Source organism: Triticum dicoccoides, chromosome 7B, assembly GCF_002162155.2.
Source record: "Triticum dicoccoides isolate Atlit2015 ecotype Zavitan chromosome 7B, WEW_v2.0, whole genome shotgun sequence".
NCBI classification, from domain to species: Eukaryota; Viridiplantae; Streptophyta; class Magnoliopsida; order Poales; family Poaceae; genus Triticum; species Triticum dicoccoides.
In genome coordinates, this window is record NC_041393.1 from 22782372 (window position 1) to 22798504 (window position 16133).

At 46.7% G+C, this 16133-nt stretch overlaps 2 protein-coding genes and 1 pseudogene across 2 annotated transcripts; 1 reads left to right on the plus strand and 2 right to left on the minus strand.

Moving 5' to 3' along the window:
* Positions 1 to 2594: 2594 nt before the first annotated feature.
* Positions 2595 to 3265, plus strand: LOC119341215 (histone H3.2-like). Its single transcript, XM_037613083.1, has one exon. The coding sequence runs from the start codon at positions 2676 to 2678 to the stop codon at positions 3084 to 3086; it is 411 nt and encodes a 136-aa protein (XP_037468980.1). The 5' UTR covers positions 2595 to 2675; the 3' UTR covers positions 3087 to 3265.
* A 580-nt stretch (positions 3266 to 3845) lies between these two features.
* On the minus strand, positions 3846 to 5803 carry LOC119338069 (annotated as a pseudogene).
* Positions 5804 to 5969: 166 nt separating this feature from the next.
* On the minus strand, positions 5970 to 12854 carry LOC119338068 (proline-rich receptor-like protein kinase PERK10). Its single transcript, XM_037610364.1, has 5 exons — positions 12647 to 12854; positions 11998 to 12044; positions 10681 to 10896; positions 9840 to 9941; positions 5970 to 6261 (listed from the first exon to the last, which is right to left on the minus strand). The coding sequence occupies exons 1-5, from the start codon at positions 12852 to 12854 to the stop codon at positions 6130 to 6132; spliced, it is 705 nt and encodes a 234-aa protein (XP_037466261.1). The 3' UTR covers positions 5970 to 6129.
* Between the last annotated feature and the right edge of the window lie 3279 nt (positions 12855 to 16133).

Consider the following 16133-nt stretch of genomic DNA (forward strand, 5'->3'; position numbering starts at 1 on the left):
ACGCTTTGGTGGTTCATCGACGGGCTTGTCCTTGCCTGGATCTTGAATGTCATTGCCGTCCTTCTTCTCATGAGTGTCCACCATGTTTACATTGTAGGTAGAAGTGGCCATCCAACGCCCAGTGATAGGCGGGTTTTGGCTTTATTCGGCGTCGACATCATCGTCCATGCCGTCGATGTCTTCGGAGGCGTAGTCTAGCATGTCGGTTAAATCCTCGATAGTGGCTATTAAGTGGGTGGTGGGTGGGGTGTGAAATTCCCTGATCTCAGCCCCCAGCTTGAGCTAGGTTAAGTTTGGAGGCAAGGCTTCCGTAATGTCGAGAGATTGTATTAAGCCCAGTGCTTCGTCTAAGAGCAAAAGTTGGATAGGAGTTTGTGGATCTACGGGGCCTAGCACTTGATCGAGCCCAATGGACGCATACCTCGACAGTTTGGAGTTATCGTCCAGAGGCGAGTCCAGCTCTCCGATGACTGAGAGAGTCCATTTGACTCTGGGTTTACCAACAACGCGATCGCATCTGGGTCTCCGGTCGGGAGCTCCATGGTAGGAGAAGGTCCGGCGGGGTCGAGCCCCCCGTCTATGGACGACACGATCTGCCCCAGATCTAAGACCAAGGCAGGTGTGAAAATTGACCCCTGGATGGGATTTGATAGCGGATCCGAAGGGCCTTCTTCATGAGGGTAGGGAGCGGCAGTCGAGGCCGCGAACCCCTCGAAGATCAGATCTCCTCGGATGTCAGCGATGTAGTTCAGGTTCCCAAACCTGATCTGGTGACCGGGGGCGTAGCTATCGACCTGCTCGAGTTGGCCGGTCAAGTCGGCACGTAGCACGAAACCGCCGAACACAAAGACCTGTCCAGGGAGAAAGGTCTCCCCGGACACGGTGTCATAATTGACGATGGGGCGCGCCATCAATCCTTCTGTTGACAACGCAACAGAGCTCTCAATGAAAGCACCGATGTCAGTGTCAAAACCGGCAGATCTTGGGTAGGGGGGCCCAAGCTGTGCGTCTGAGGATCAATGGTAACAATGGACAAAGGGACACAATGTTTACCCAGGTTCAGGCCCTCTTAAAGGAGGTAAAACCCTACGTCCTGCTTGATTGTATTCGATGAGTATAGGGGTTACAAGAGTTGATCTACCTCAAGATCGTAATGGCTAAACCCTAGCTTATCTAGCCTACGAATATTATGATTGTGCCTGCAGACTAAACCCTCCGGTTTATATAGACACCGGAGGGGCCTAGGTTGTACAGAGTCGGTTTACAGGGAAAGGAAATAGCATATTTGGACACCAATCTTGCCGTTCACGCATATAGGAGTCCTACCCAGACACGTGAGGTGGTCTTCTTCCTTTATCTTCACGGCCCATCAGTCCGGCACATATCGAATAGACCGGACGCCCGAGGACCCCTTAGTCCAGGACTCCCTCAATGGGAGATGATGACCCAGTGTGGAGATGGCGTGGTTGTTGTGTAGGCGGTGTGCGGGCTAGTAGATATGCCTGTCGACATTGGCGTTTTGTGAGAGGGTGGTGGTTACGCTACTTCAGCGAAAGCTTGGCCGATGACTACCGCCTGGCGATGATGGCACCCAATGGCGTCTCTATCCTCCTTGGAGGCGTCATCGAGGAGTTCATGTATCGTCAACCCCTGGATTAATCTCTTTTGAGAAAGTCATGCTCCCGCACGGGGGCGTGAGGTAGAGGTGTCTCAACGTCATTCCCCCCCTTTGGGGTGTCGTCTTGAAGTTCTTGATTCACACACACTTCCTTGGTGCTGGACGTGCCTGATCGTGTGGTGTGGTTGGTTGGCGTTGCGACTCGTGTGACAACGATAATGGTAACAAGAGGAGTGGGGTAGTGGCATGTCCTCTGTCGTCGACCGATCGACTTGTCTCTACGGTAAAGTCAGTTGTATAGTTGCGGGGTAATGCGGTGGCAACGATGATGTGTAATGGTCATGATATCCTATGTTTCGCAAGCCGTGCTTCTTTCTCCTACAAAACTTGTTATCGTCAGAGCCGCCTAGCCCTCGGCGCGGTTGACCGATTGTTTGGCATAGGGCAACATGTTTCTAGTGCATTGTTCGTCCCTGGGGCTCTTGGTTGGTCGTCCTGGTGAAGTTAGAGTCACTTGCTCATGGACAAGCGACGACGATGACATCCCGTAGGCATCTTCGGCGTTGTTCCTCTCGTCGGTGGTGTGTGTGTGTGCGTGTTCTAATTATTTTCATCAGATTTTTCATATATTAATTTGACAACTCTATTCGATCTTTTCTAATGAATCATGTTGTAAAGGGTCAACTTCAAAAAAGAAAAGAAAAACTGAACAAGTTTTTCCAACGGTTTGGACCGTTCATAGCACAGCCAAATGAGAGATACTACCCCACGGATCACGATCCGTGGCCAACCCGCACAAACACATCTCCAACGTCCATTCCGGCTGATCCAACGGCTCACCCGACCCCGCGCGCTCCTCCCCCGTGGCGCCAACAATCCGTCCAAAACCGGGAATTTCCCACTCGAAATGCCCCAGCCGCGCGCCATCCTCCAAATCCTCCCCAGTCCCCACCCCTACTTAACCCCTCCACCTCTCCCCCGAATCCTCACAAATCACAGCGCCGCCGCACCCGATCTCCCAACACACCACCACCGCTCGCCCATCCCACCCGCGCAGATGGCCCGCACGAAGCAGACGGCGCGCAAGTCCACCGGCGGCAAGGCGCCGAGGAAGCAGCTGGCGACCAAGGCGGCGCGCAAGTCCGCCCCGGCCACCGGCGGCGTCAAGAAGCCCCACCGTTTCCGCCCCGGCACCGTCGCCCTCCGGGAGATCCGCAAGTACCAGAAGAGCACGGAGCTGCTCATCCGCAAGCTCCCCTTCCAGCGCCTCGTCCGGGAGATCGCGCAGGACTTCAAGACGGACCTGCGGTTCCAGAGCTCCGCCGTCTCCGCCCTGCAGGAGGCCGCCGAGGCGTACCTGGTGGGGATGTTCGAGGACACCAACCTCTGCGCCATCCACGCCAAGCGCGTCACCATCATGCCCAAGGACATCCAGCTCGCCCGCCGCATCCGCGGGGAGCGCGCCTAGGTTTGGGGTCGCCGGTAATACTGGGTGTCAGCTGTTCTTGTCTTGTGATCTGGATGTGTGTCGGGTGCTTCTGTTTGCTGGTGTTGATATGATTGTAACGTCTGGTCCTGTGATTCGTGATGCTCGAATGAAATTGCAATGGGAAGTTCAGTTATAATGCGATGGTAATTTTGCCTCCCAGTTCTATTGTTTGCCACTTTATTCCTCTGTGATTCTGCAACGGTGTTCTTGCCACATGTTGCCTTGTGGCAGTGGTGGATGCATGATTCAGTGTCCCATGGGTGCTGTGGTTTTGCTGGCGTGGTCTGTTATTTTTGTTTGGTTTCTGTGTGATTCTGTTTTGTAGATGTACAGGGATTTGGTGAACTCATTTTGGCTTTCTGATTTGTTCGTTGTGATTCTGAATTATGGTTGGGCTGGTTGATGTGGACTATCTGAAGGTGAAGTGGCTACATGCCATGCGATTCTGAATTATGCGCCGTCTGCTGGTTTGAAACTTGCAAATGATGTGGTATATTTTAACTCCATTTCTCAGATCTGGTTAATTAAGTTCTGTGCTTGATGTTATGTCTGGTGAATGATATAATCCTGGGGATGATTCTTGTGCTGGAGTTTTCATGGTTGTGATTCTTCATGTCTTCATGATGATTCTTGTGCATCAGAAATTTGCAGTTGATAACTACAGTAGAGACTACATTTTTTTGTCTAATCTTTCAGTACTACATGTAGTGGTGCATTATAGCAGAAACAAGTCTAACAGGACACACTATGAAGCTCTTATTTTCTGGTATCATTCTACACAGCTTTTAACTGACAGAATGAGTATTTTGGTGTGAGCGACACTGTCTCTGACTAAACTGGCCTATCTGACAGCGGGATAAGTTGGTTTGAGCAAACACTATATCTGAGTAAACTTGTGCTTTGATCAGAGATCAGGCTATGGGGTCATGGCTGGCAAAGTTTTGAAAGATCTGAAGGTGGATATGAGTACGAACCACTCATCACTGCAGATGCTATGATATTGTTTGCAGCTTCAGTGGCATGGATTCCATCCCAGCTCACGTAGTTCTGCGGGTCTCCGCAGGCCGCCGCACTCGCGATGTTGCCCTTCACAATCTTGCTGGTGCCACAGTACAGATCTGGGTCAAAATTGTAAGCTCCACCGCCGTATCCGCAGCAAGCCTTTGTCCCATACTTGAGCCCTGAAATCATCAGCACCAAACCAGTTTCAGTAGTACTCGATGCTTGTAATTTCAGATACGGCTATGAACCGAACCGATTCACGTACTCGTTGGATGGCAGAAAAAGATTGGAGAGAAAGCTCACCATGATCTTGTGGATGCCTGAACAGCTCGAGCACGACTGAATATTTGTCGACGCATTCTGCAGCGTCTTCCTAACCTCGGCCAAGCTGTTGTTCAGCAGTTCATTGTAGTGGACAACCGCGGTATTGTAACTTGTCATGCAGCCATACTCATCAAGATCACTGCTGCTATCCGGAAGCTCCACGAGAAAAGCCGGGTAACACCCGATCGGCGCCATGTTGAACACCATGAATTTGCGAGCACCAATGCTGTGCAAGTCCTGCAAATAGTTGAGCATGTGCCATACATGATGGAGTCCACCAGATTTGCCAATTATTTTGTTCATTTCAAGTCATACTAACCACCATTTCTAGTTTTCTACCACGGAAAATTACCTGTATTGTCTCTGAGATCTGGCTGATAACCGAAGGAAGCGTTTGCTTGACACTCTCGATGCCCTGCGACCCTAGGTTGGAGGTGAAATCATTCTGGCCGATGTCGATGGTGTACAGAGAATCGCGGAGAACACCGGGCGGGGGAAGTTGGCCTGCAATTCAACCGAACGACCAGTCTCTGTTTTAGCTGTAAAATTCAGAAAATTCAGACCGTGCACTACTTTTTTTTATTTGTCAGGACATTTTTCCTTTACCACTGGTGCCGCCGGCGGCGATGGCTCTGTTGCTGAGCTCCTTCATCTGCCGGAGCTGGATGGCGAGGGAGAAGGGGCTGATGCCGGTGACGAAGAGCGACGTGTTGGGCAGCAGCGCCGTCGAGGCGAGGGTGGCGAAGTTGGCGCCGTGCTGGAAGTCAGAGCCGACGGACCGCAGGTAGGGGCTCAGGAGCGGCAGCCCCATGGCCTGAGCTGATCACCAGCATCAAGCCGTCAGAATTATACCATCAAACCAATGGCGAGCGTAGGTACCTACCTATGAAGTCGATGACGAGGCGGCCGTCGGAGGCGCGTCCGGCGGGCCGGCCGAAGTAGGTGACGCCGAACGGGGGCGGCTGCGCCGGGAAGGCGGCCCAGAAGCCGCCCGTGTCGGAGTTGGAGTCGCCGAAGTTGAACACGGCCGGGAACCTGCAGCGCCACCCCTGGCCGGCCGCGCCACCGATGCAGCAGCAGCAGCACAGCACCGCCGGCAGGAGCAGCTGCCACGCCGACGCGGTCCTCATCTCGGGGGAGCAAAACCACGTGCGAGCGAGCGAGCTCACACACTCACAGCGGCGGTGTCGTGGTGCGTGTGCAAGACGGCGTGGCTGGGCTCGAGATTTGATTGCGTGTCGTACTGATCGAGTTCAACCTGCGTTTCGAAACTGCAGATATATGTCGTCACAGAAGATGTATGCATATCTCCAGAGGCATTTGCTTGTCTCGCTTGGTCCGTACGATGGCGCTCTTCTACCTTTGGAAGCACGTCGCTGCACCAGCTAGCTACTGGATACCTACCTACATACACATGTAGTACCGGGTCCTAACATTAACTTGGCGCCGGCACGGTGGTCAGCCGAGGGGCCGGATGACAAACTACACGCAGACAAGAAGTTCCAGACGAGATCTTCACAGCAATACACACACACATATCCGAAATAACGTACTGTGATGAAAGATTGTGACACGCTCATCACATGGCCGTCGGGACTCCATTACAAGTTACAAGTGGTACAGTGTAGGCATAATGTCGGCTAGAAGCGGGACCCGTCTCACTGTACATACGCGAAGACAAGAATCGCGGACAATGTTATGTCGTGCTGAGCAGGTGCTGGATAACTTTGTCGGGGTCGTTGTCGTGCATCGCCAGCAGCTCGGGGACGTTCCGGGAGGTGAACCCCATCTCGTGGAGGGCATTGTAAGCTTTCACAAACTCCTTCACCTGCACCACAAGGTAAACAAACCACCAGTCCAGGTTTATGCTTTTGCCACCACAACCGAAAATGAAACGTCAGGACAAAATTGTACATACAGAAGATAAAAAGCGCAGAAGCACACATGCGCACTATCGATGGAATGAATGATAGACATAACACAAATGCATACTATTGTTCGACTACTACATGACTGTTGCTCGTTAAACTATGTGATTTACAGCTTTAGCCAGAACGAAAAGTATTCTATTCATTATTTTATAACTGTCCACATCAATTTTTTGGTAAGAGGATTTCTAAGTAGGCAAGCATTTTCTCCCATAGAGACAACTATTGCGACAAATTTTAACTCAAGACTGGATACAACGACAAGCACAATACAGTTCTCCAATCGATTAGTGTGTGGCACTGGCACACACACATACAAAAATGGACCAAATCTATAATACCTAAATAGTTCATCTCCACTATCTTATTTCTTTTCACATGCAGCCCGTCCACATCAGCAAGCATGCCACGTCGTCACCTCAGTGCGTTCCGTTACCAGCATCAGCAAGCATGCCACATCGTCACCTCAGTGCATTCCGTTACCAGCATCAGCAAGCAAGCATGCCATGTCGTCCCCTCGGGGCGTTCTATTACCAGCGACAACGAGTACATAACCGACAAATACCAGCTGTATCGCTGTTTCCAGCCGTAAACCATTGACCCTCCCTACCCGAACGAAAATAAAATGATCGACCACCATCTCCGCCAGAAAGAAAGACACCAATTTCTCCCCGACGGTTGGGAGCCAATCTGCCTTCCCCGGCGCCCATTTGGTTTGTCAAGAAGACTCCCGTGGAGCCGCAGTCCTTATCTCCCATGTGGGGATGAACTATTTAGGTATTATAGATTCCTGCCAAGGGAGCTCCGACGCCATTGGATAGGTTGGTTTTGCCGTTTTGGTAGGTTCCACCAGAATCAGACCACTCGTTGTTGAATTGAAACTATTGAGTTGGTTTCCTTCTCAGCCTTGGTGGTGCGACACCAGGCAGGTCCGCAGATCAACAACGAGAGGACCAACACACACATATGGACCCCACAGCAACCCTGCAGACTAGGCGCACCCATCTTGGGCCACCTCCATGCGCGACGACTCCCGTGCCCCCGTCGGCATCACAACCTCTCCAACGCAGGCGGACCCGCCCACCTGCACGTGAGGATGGAGGCTTGGATCCTGCTAAAACCCCAATTGGAGCCTCTTCTCTCTGCCATGCCCGTCCTCAACGTCCCACAGTTCCGTTGGCATCATGAAGGTGCTGCCACAACCGTGCCTAACCTGTCTCTACCTACAGCTGATGGTAACCAAAGTAGGGGCTCAGTATTTAATTAGCCCCACATTCACCCTTCAATTTTGTTTATGGATCTGAGGCAGTGAGGGATTGGAAACAGATTATGTAGATGTGTTACTTTGTTATTGTAGCTGTGCTGATGTTGTTGCCTGTAAGATGTACTATGGTTTTCCCTTCCGCAGAAGTGCAAAACTTGGTCAGCTGGCTTGTGTGATGTTGAGGCCAACATTATCAGGAAGAGTTTCAGAAATAATAAGCTAGCACAATGTTATCTTGGCTTGCATCCATTCTTCCATTAAATCATGTCTAATGTGAAGCTAATGCGTGTGAAACTATGAAGTATTCCCCACAAAGGTAAGTGTTGTAATGTTTTATGCAGTTTCTCCAAGTGTTGTACCATTGCGGTTAATTCAGTGAGTAAGTCAGTAACTATTGTGCCCTTCCAGCTACTTTTTCCTCTATGTATGTTTTATTCATCAGAAATTAAGCAATTTCCTATGGTATCACACTATCACTACAGGTGGAGCAGAAAACCTGAGGAGTCTCTTCCAAGAGTACAAACAAACTAACCCAAATCGTAACAATTCTGAAACTGAATTGTTTAACTATTGTGCCCTCCAACCTCATAATATGCCCTTCTCTCCAAAATGGAACTTAATAGTTTTTATGCCTTCGTTTTGCATTGCTTCGTGTCTACTATTGGACTAATAATTTATAGGTATAATAGTGTGTGTTTTGTGATCTTAACCAAATGCATCTTGCTTCACTTGGAAAATATATTCTGAATTGGTTGAGACTACCTTTTTCTAAAAAGGTAGAGTTTCATTTTCTTTACTTCAATAGGCATTTGTACTGAACATTTAAATCAACAAGTAGTGACTTTCCTTATTGATTTATACGTGGATTTATCCAGTCAAGCAGGGCAGCCCGGCGCATGTAGCTCCCGCTTGCGCAGGGTCCGGGGATGGGTCCAATCACTTTGGGTCTATAGTACGCAGCCTTTCCCTACATTTCTGTAAGAGGCTGTTTCCAGGACTTGAACCCGTGAGGTCACTGAGGTCACAAGGCAGCAGCTTTACCACTGCGCCAAGGCTCCCCTTCACACATCAAAGCAGGGATTGAATATAATTTCTTTCGTTCGAACTCAGAAAGAGGGTAAAAATGAGATGAAATATGTTCATATGTTTTTTTACACCAAAGAATTTGGCATGTTTTTTTTTCTCATTAGAAGAAAGTTAGAAACACTATGTTATCTTTCCTAGTTTTCTGCAATTTTTCTGCAGACTAGGCCTCTCTTAGCTCTTGATGGTTACTTCACACATCAAAGACCTGGTAAAGTGGCCCATCCATTTGATTATCTAATCTTGATGCATTATTTTTGTCTTTTTTCTCTGATGGTCTGTTATTTGCACATTGTTTTGTCAGCAAAGCTCAAACTACCATTTTTTTGTCTCAAGTGTGATCCCTCTTTCCCCAAATAGTTACTGATAGCATTTTTTTTGTTTCATATGGAATCCGTCTAATATTTCTGGCAGCATGCAGACTGAATTGGAGGGCGAGAACAAACTTGTTATGCTAAGTTTTTTTTTTGGTCATTTGAGGGCTTCATGTCACGTCTATGTTATTCAAGTTTGAGGTTTCTGATTGTACTTCAGAAAGAACATTTAGTGATTGCCATTTTTTTCATATACATGCACAGAATATCAACAAATGTAACACTCATTTTATTGTTATGTAATTTAGGAAATCTGTAAATGTGTGATATCGAAATGTGGCCAAGATTGTAACATCTTCCGTGAACATCTAATTGGTTGAGATGATATTACCAAATTGAAACCTTTTAGTCTAACCTCAGGTATGAACAGGAAACTTTAAGTTATTATAAGTTACCTTTTGTTAGGTGACTTGATTTTTTTCCCTTAATGGTCGAAACATCATTTGATGTGCTGATAACGCATACATGACACTTCCACATAAGTACATTATTTGCTATCACATGTATATAATATATTTGGTATTTGTTTCCTTGAAAATTAATTGCATAAATTCCCGCCGCAACGCATGGGGTATCATCTAGTTAACTGTAAAATGTAGCAGCCATCAGCTGTTTGTACCTATGTGATTGGCCACAATGAAAGATAGTATTGGTTCACCGATACAGTCACATAATACAGCAAAGCATTGGTTTTTTGTAATTGATGACGATGAAAGATAATATTGCTAAACAACAAGATAAAAGAGAAAGATCATGCCTTCGTTGGGTTATCTCCATAATTTAGCACAGCAAATGAAACAGCTTCACGTCCAAGCCCCATAGACATATACTTCTCCACAAGTGGATCTCCTGGGGTAGCCTGAAAAAGGGACAAAACAGAAAGAAAAACAAGTATTCAGAGATACATTATTACACTAAAGACTTCAATGAATATACCCAACTGTAATAAACATCTGGCGTGCATTTATCATGTGGAATAACACAGCTAAGTTACGGATGCAAAGGAGGTGAGGAACCTCTAGCGGAGTCATAAAATAGACTACAGAGAAATGTGCTAATATCTACAACATCAAATTTATATACTACAAAAATATATTTATGATGAATCTAATGAAGCTTATTTCATGCAGTAGTTTTCATATATTATATTATAAACTTGGTCAAACTTAAAGAAGTTTGACTTAGGACAAAGCTAGGACTTAGAATAATTTGGAACAGAGAGAGTATAACCAATCTTTTTATTTATATTTAATAAAAGTAGCAGAACCTTGGTAGCAAGCTGGCAATGGATAGCACAGACTTCACTACATAACTTAAGGTTGTGGGCTTAACAACATAATTTTCATGCAATGCTCTAAGTAGGCAAGCCTTTACTGCCATAGAGACAACTATTTCAACAAGTTAGAACTTAGAATGGATAGAACAACAAGCACAAACATAGGCCTGAGGCTAAACTAGCTTAACCAGTATAGCCTCATGATTTTCTTGCAATTTTCAAGGTAGATTTAAATGGATTTTCAGTCATAGGCCATGGCTGCCCCAGGCGAGTCTCTGCCCCTGCTTAAGGTTAGAAGTGGTAAGTGAGAGATATTGTTTACCATAGAAGTAGTGGATGTTGAGTGTCTTGGCCCTCTTGGCGGTTGTGGTTGTTGTTGTTGTTGTGGCGGCGGCGGTGGTGGCGTCTGCCTTTCGATTACAAACTTCCCCCAGTTGGGGCTTTCCTTCTCTGCCTCCGCAAGAATCTTTCTTTCATACTCAAAATCAAAGTTAAAGGTGCTGCGGGGAACTTCTACCATCTGTGGTGCCAACTGAGGCTGAAAACATACACTAATTAAAAGGGTGCCAATTATCTAAACGCTGTGAGGGGAAGGGTAAATAAAAAGCAGCGCATGCTTTTGTAACAAAGAGTATATGCCTTGCATAAGCATACATGTTTGCAGAATGGCGGGATGCTTCTGTAGAAAATGAACAGAATAGGATGAGTTTTGAGGGAACCCACAAAACTGGTGAATCATGCCCTCGTACATTTCAACCCATACTATTAACTATCACACCAACATTCTACGATCAAAGTCTGAAATAGTTACAACAGCAAGGGTGGCCACCCAACTAAAATAAAATTATCTAACATAAGTCGCATTCAAGTTCTTCTACTGTGAACCATAACAAGACTATTTCCATGTATTCCTTACTCCTTAGACACTTCCCTTCAGACACATGTTACATCCAGTGTTTAGATATGCCATCAGTATGGAACAAGCTACACCATCTATATTTCAATTAGTCTGCTAACGATGGAGTGGTCTATCAGGAGAACCTCAGATGCTCCTGCAAACTTAAAAAAACCTCCTTGCTGTCTATTATATGTGGGTCCAGATCCACATGGAACGGAGAGCCTAGGATAAAAAGGATAAACCACTAAAACTAATCAGCGGTGCTTAAGATCACCAAGGGCACTAATTGACAGCTAAAGCTGACTCCTCGCTGACCATATGATGCTAAGTTGCTAACAATCACTCGTTTGTACATTTCTAGCACATACCCATGCACTGAATGAGGACAGAAACATACATGAAGAACAATTAGTTATTAGCTAAAATATCTTGCTCGAATGCATCACAATTTATTCACTACTCCAATGAGTACTATTTCTCACAATCCCAAGGAGAATAACTGGCAATAGAAAACAAAACACCCATGGTAGTATGTTGATGTCCAGTCAATGCACAGAAGTTAAAGGCACCCATTTAAATACGAAGCAGCATTTTTTTGGAGCAACACTCTTAACAATGGAGAATGAAAACTGAACTCAGTCATTACTCATTAATACAACTTTTTTGGTAGCAAATTAGATTGACAGCTCTTGCATAAGAGAATAGGAAAGTAGTGATTGAATAAGAAATCATATAACTTACAGGAGGGGTTATCCGATATTCTGGCTTTATAACAACTTGTATGCCCACTGCAGAGAAACAATGAATTACGTTAGTAACCATGAACTGTTCTCAATAACAATACAGAAGGGCACAATATTGGGCAGTTTGTTAGTCTGGCATGGTAGCAACAGTAAAATATATACAAGCAGGCACTCCCTTCTCTATATATCAATTCAAAGTCCAGCCAATGTCTCCCAATATTTTTCAATTTTCAGCATGACCCCCTTCTTCGCGAGGAGGCATGCCCTGACAAGCTAAATTAATGGCCAAATTGGGGGAAATTACTAGCTAAACAAGTTTAAGCACACACATATGCCGGTTATAAGAGAAATGATGGGATTATAATAGTCCAATGGACAAACTCAGGTAAAACTGCTTCAGTTTCGGGTCTAGATTGTTCAATTCCTCTTTCCAGTCAGGGCCCTCTTAAATCAGAACTCAACTAAGAGATCCGCTGATCTAACGCGCACGAAACCACTCTCAATTCGATCGAACGAAAGATCTAGTGAACCCTACTCGACACAGCACGGAGCACGCGGGGTTCTCCGCTACCGAGCAGCCCACCAACCAGGGCACCAACCGACCGTACAGCGTCGAGCCAGTACGGAGCAGGGGGAGAGGGGATTACTCGATGTGGAGGACGAGGAGGAGGAGGACGGAGCGGGGGGCGGGGCGGCGGGTGACGACGGGGCTGCGGTGGCGTGGAGGTACGGCGCGGCCCGCTGCGGTGGTGGGCCGGCGGCGCCGTGGGTGGGCTGGCCGACGCGCGGGTAGAGGGACGAGCCGCCCCCGCCGTAGGAGCCGGAGCCCGACCGGCTGCGGAATTCGTAGTCCATCGGCGCCGGCGCGGTGGTGGTGGTGGTGGTGGGGTCGCCGGGCGATCGGCCGGTCGGGGGAACGCGGTTTGGAGGGGGCTAGCGATGGAGCGGAGTCGTGTTCGTCTTCGCCGGGGAAGACAGAAAGCGTATACGGAATTACGGATTCCCTCGAAGAAAAAAAGTGTATACGGACCCTTCGCGCACTCGGCCCCAAGCAAAGCGCGACGTTCTCTCTTGTGCCGATGGGCTGTGCGGGCCACTGGTCAAGGGGTCGTAGCGAGCCCATAACAGATGAACAAAACAAACCCAAAAAAAGGAGTGCTCCTCTTCGGCGCCTTCTGCGCCGCGTTCGTACTTGGCGCTCGAAGGAGCCCGGTAGTGGGCCGGCCCAGCATCGCTAGCGCCAGATGCTCAAAAAACAACCGGCGAGAAAAAAAGTTCCACGAGGGATTCGAACCCAGATGCCACAGCTAACAGACCTGGCGCGTCAACCATTGCACCAGGATACCTTTGTGTCTAAAATATACGAAAACAGTTCTATTTGACCCATGCTTCAGCTCCATTACAAATTATTTGTGAAAAAGGGAACGAAAATTTAAACATGGATTCACGAATTTTAAAACGGTTCATCAATTTTTGCACAAAGATCATGGATTTCAAAAGAAATGTTCTAAAAAAATCAAAATAAAAAAAGTTCATGGATATGAAAAAACTTTAGTCGGTTTGGATAAAAAAAAGTTCACAAATTTGAAAAAAGTTCACGGATTTAAAACAAGTTCATCACTTTTGATTAAAAAGTTCACGAATTTGAAAAAAGTTCATCAAGTTTGAGAAAAAGTTCATCGAGTTTGAAAAAAGTTCATTGAGTTTGGAAAAAGTTCATCACTTTTGATAAAAAAGTTCATGAATTTGAAAAAAGTTCATCGAGTTTGAAAAAAGTTCATTGAGTTTGGAAAAAGTTCATCAAATTTGAAAAAAGGTTCATCGAGTTTCAGAAAAAGTTCACCAAATTTGACAAATATATAGTTCATCGAATTTGAGAAATAGTTCATTGATTTTTCATCGAACCATGAAGAAAGAAAAAAAGAAAATGGAAAGAAGAAAAATGGAAAAAGAAAAAAGAAAAAAGAAAAAAGGAAAATGAAAAAAGAAAAAAGGAAAATGAAAAAAAGAAAAGTACATGGAAGAAAAGAAAGAGAAAGATGCATGTAATCACCTTAAGGTTGGTGGCGCGGCGGTTATTGCGGTGTACAACGAACCAGCAGGTTGCGTGTTCGAAACCCAGTGCACCCACTTTTCTTTTGCTGCGCGTTTTCAGAAACAGAAATAAGCTAAAAGGGCCGGCCCATATATAAACGATGAGAGTTCTGGGGTGTGCGCCCTGTACGAACAAAAGCCTGTATCTAGGATTTGGCCAAAAAAAAGGCATGTCGTTATCAGTTTGCATGGCATACGATGATTGAAACGAAGAAGCGAAGAAATGATGATGTCAAAAGAAAAAGAAAAACGAAGAGACGATTGGATAGAGAAGAGACCACATGCTTCAGACTCAGTGGCGGAGCGCTCCTGATGGAAGAGGCTATGCAGTGTTAAGTACCGGGGGAGCTGCGATTCTTCGCTTCGTTGTCGACTGGTGAGGTGCTCCATGTTTGGCATATGGCTGCCTTGACAGCATGCTCGATCTGCAATGCTGAAAATGACTCGTGGCATCATTCTCTCCTGGAAGGCAATATGTCGCGGAGTGTGTGTGTGGGCTTTGGCTGATTTGGAGCTATTCGATGAGTTAGTTTGGATGAGATTCCAATAGCCAGGCTCTCGCTTTTTGAGTTGGGCAAAAATCTCTGTCAAAACGAATTTGCAAAGGTGCTTGTCAATTTACGGGCAATATGGTTGTCGAGGAGGGGGCTATTCACATGAATGAATTCCAGTTGCCCTTGTCAACCCATGCTTTCATCACGAAGTACCTAAGTGAGCTGGATATTTATGTGACAGAGAAGAAATTGAATCGCACATATGTTCGTATCAAAAATTATGGAATCCTCCCGAAGTGGGAATTTTGAAAATCCATGTTGATGGAGGTTTGACAAAGACTGAATGTTGTGGAGCAGCGGTTGATGTATGCAGAGATGGAATATGAGTCTTCAGAGGTGCATCGGGCTATGATTATCAATGGACTTCTATCCCCAAAAGCTCTTGAGGCCATAATGGTGAGTGGTGACATCTCCCTTGCTACTAACTTGAATGCGACTTTGGTTGCTCTCTCGTAAGAGAGGTTTTTAACCCCTAAGTGTAAGGGTGAAGTAACCTAGCAATAACTATATCTCTTAATTTGAGAACCAAAGTTTATCGAAGTAGAAGGATTTATTTTAGCAAACAAAGTCATTGGTACCTGCACGCAAAACACAAAAAAATCTTGTCCCCAACAAGTCAAAAAGGTTGTCAAGCTTCTTTTTTTGCGGGGGAATAGTTTTTTTTGTTACTCAATCAAAGGGCAGTCCGCCTTACAAAGTTCTGGAACAACACCCAGACCCGATCGAATCCACAAAGTAGTGCGATTCTCACATCTACCAAAATTAGCTAAAAAATGACTAATAACATTTTGATCACGCTTCACATGTGTGATCTTCACTTCTCAGCCCTCCTACAGGGATTTCAAGATAGTGACAGCGAGTTATTCTTGTCCTCTGTAATTTAGCTTGGGGTTTTCACTTGTGTAAAACTGTAACAAATAAAGCAGGGCATGTAGCATAGGTGTAGCTCATGTCCTGGGCACTGTTGACATGCTCTGCACACGTATAGCAGGCATGGGCAAGGTGATAGTGTCGTGCTGTACTGCATGACCTGGACACACGCAGTGAGCGTGAGGCTGTAAAGGAGAGAGCAGTGTGTAGCTTCTCCTCACTTCAGTCATAAACCAAAAAATAACAAAAACGAACTCAGCACAAAGTTAGTGCTGGGGGGAAACCATCGAGTACCTGGTGTGCATCCTTCTCCGGTTGATTTCCTGCTGCTGATTCTTCTCCGACGACCCAAGATCCGAGTCCCGTGTGTGTCCACCGTTAGAAAGGGAGACGAGCGAGACTTTGGGCCTGTCATTTGGCACCAGAGCCGAAGTTAGGAGCTAGGAGAAGGAGATGGCGCCGACGCCGCAGGAGGAGGCGGAAGCCGCCAAGGCGTTGGCTGATGCGGGGAAGGGGGCTGCTGACAAGGCGGATGCGAAGACTGCCGGCAGCAGCGAGCTGCTACCGTTGGCGGTGTCGGTAGCGCAGAGCGGGCGGCCGCGCGGGCCGCTCGTGT

Coding starts and splice junctions, on each gene's coding strand:
- LOC119341215 (XM_037613083.1), top strand. CDS start 2,676: ATGGCCCGCACGAAGCAGACGGCGCGCAAGTCCACCGGCGGCAAGGCG.
- LOC119338068 (XM_037610364.1), bottom strand. CDS start 12,854: ATGGACTACGAATTCCGCAGCCGGTCGGGCTCCGGCTCCTACGGCGGG. Junction 9,942..10,680: donor CAACATCCACTACTTCTATG/GTAAACAATATC, acceptor TCCCTTTTTCAG/GCTACCCCAGGAGATCCACT. Junction 6,262..9,839: donor ATGGAGATAACCCAACGAAG/GCATGATCTTTC, acceptor CTTGTGGTGCAG/GTGAAGGAGTTTGTGAAAGC.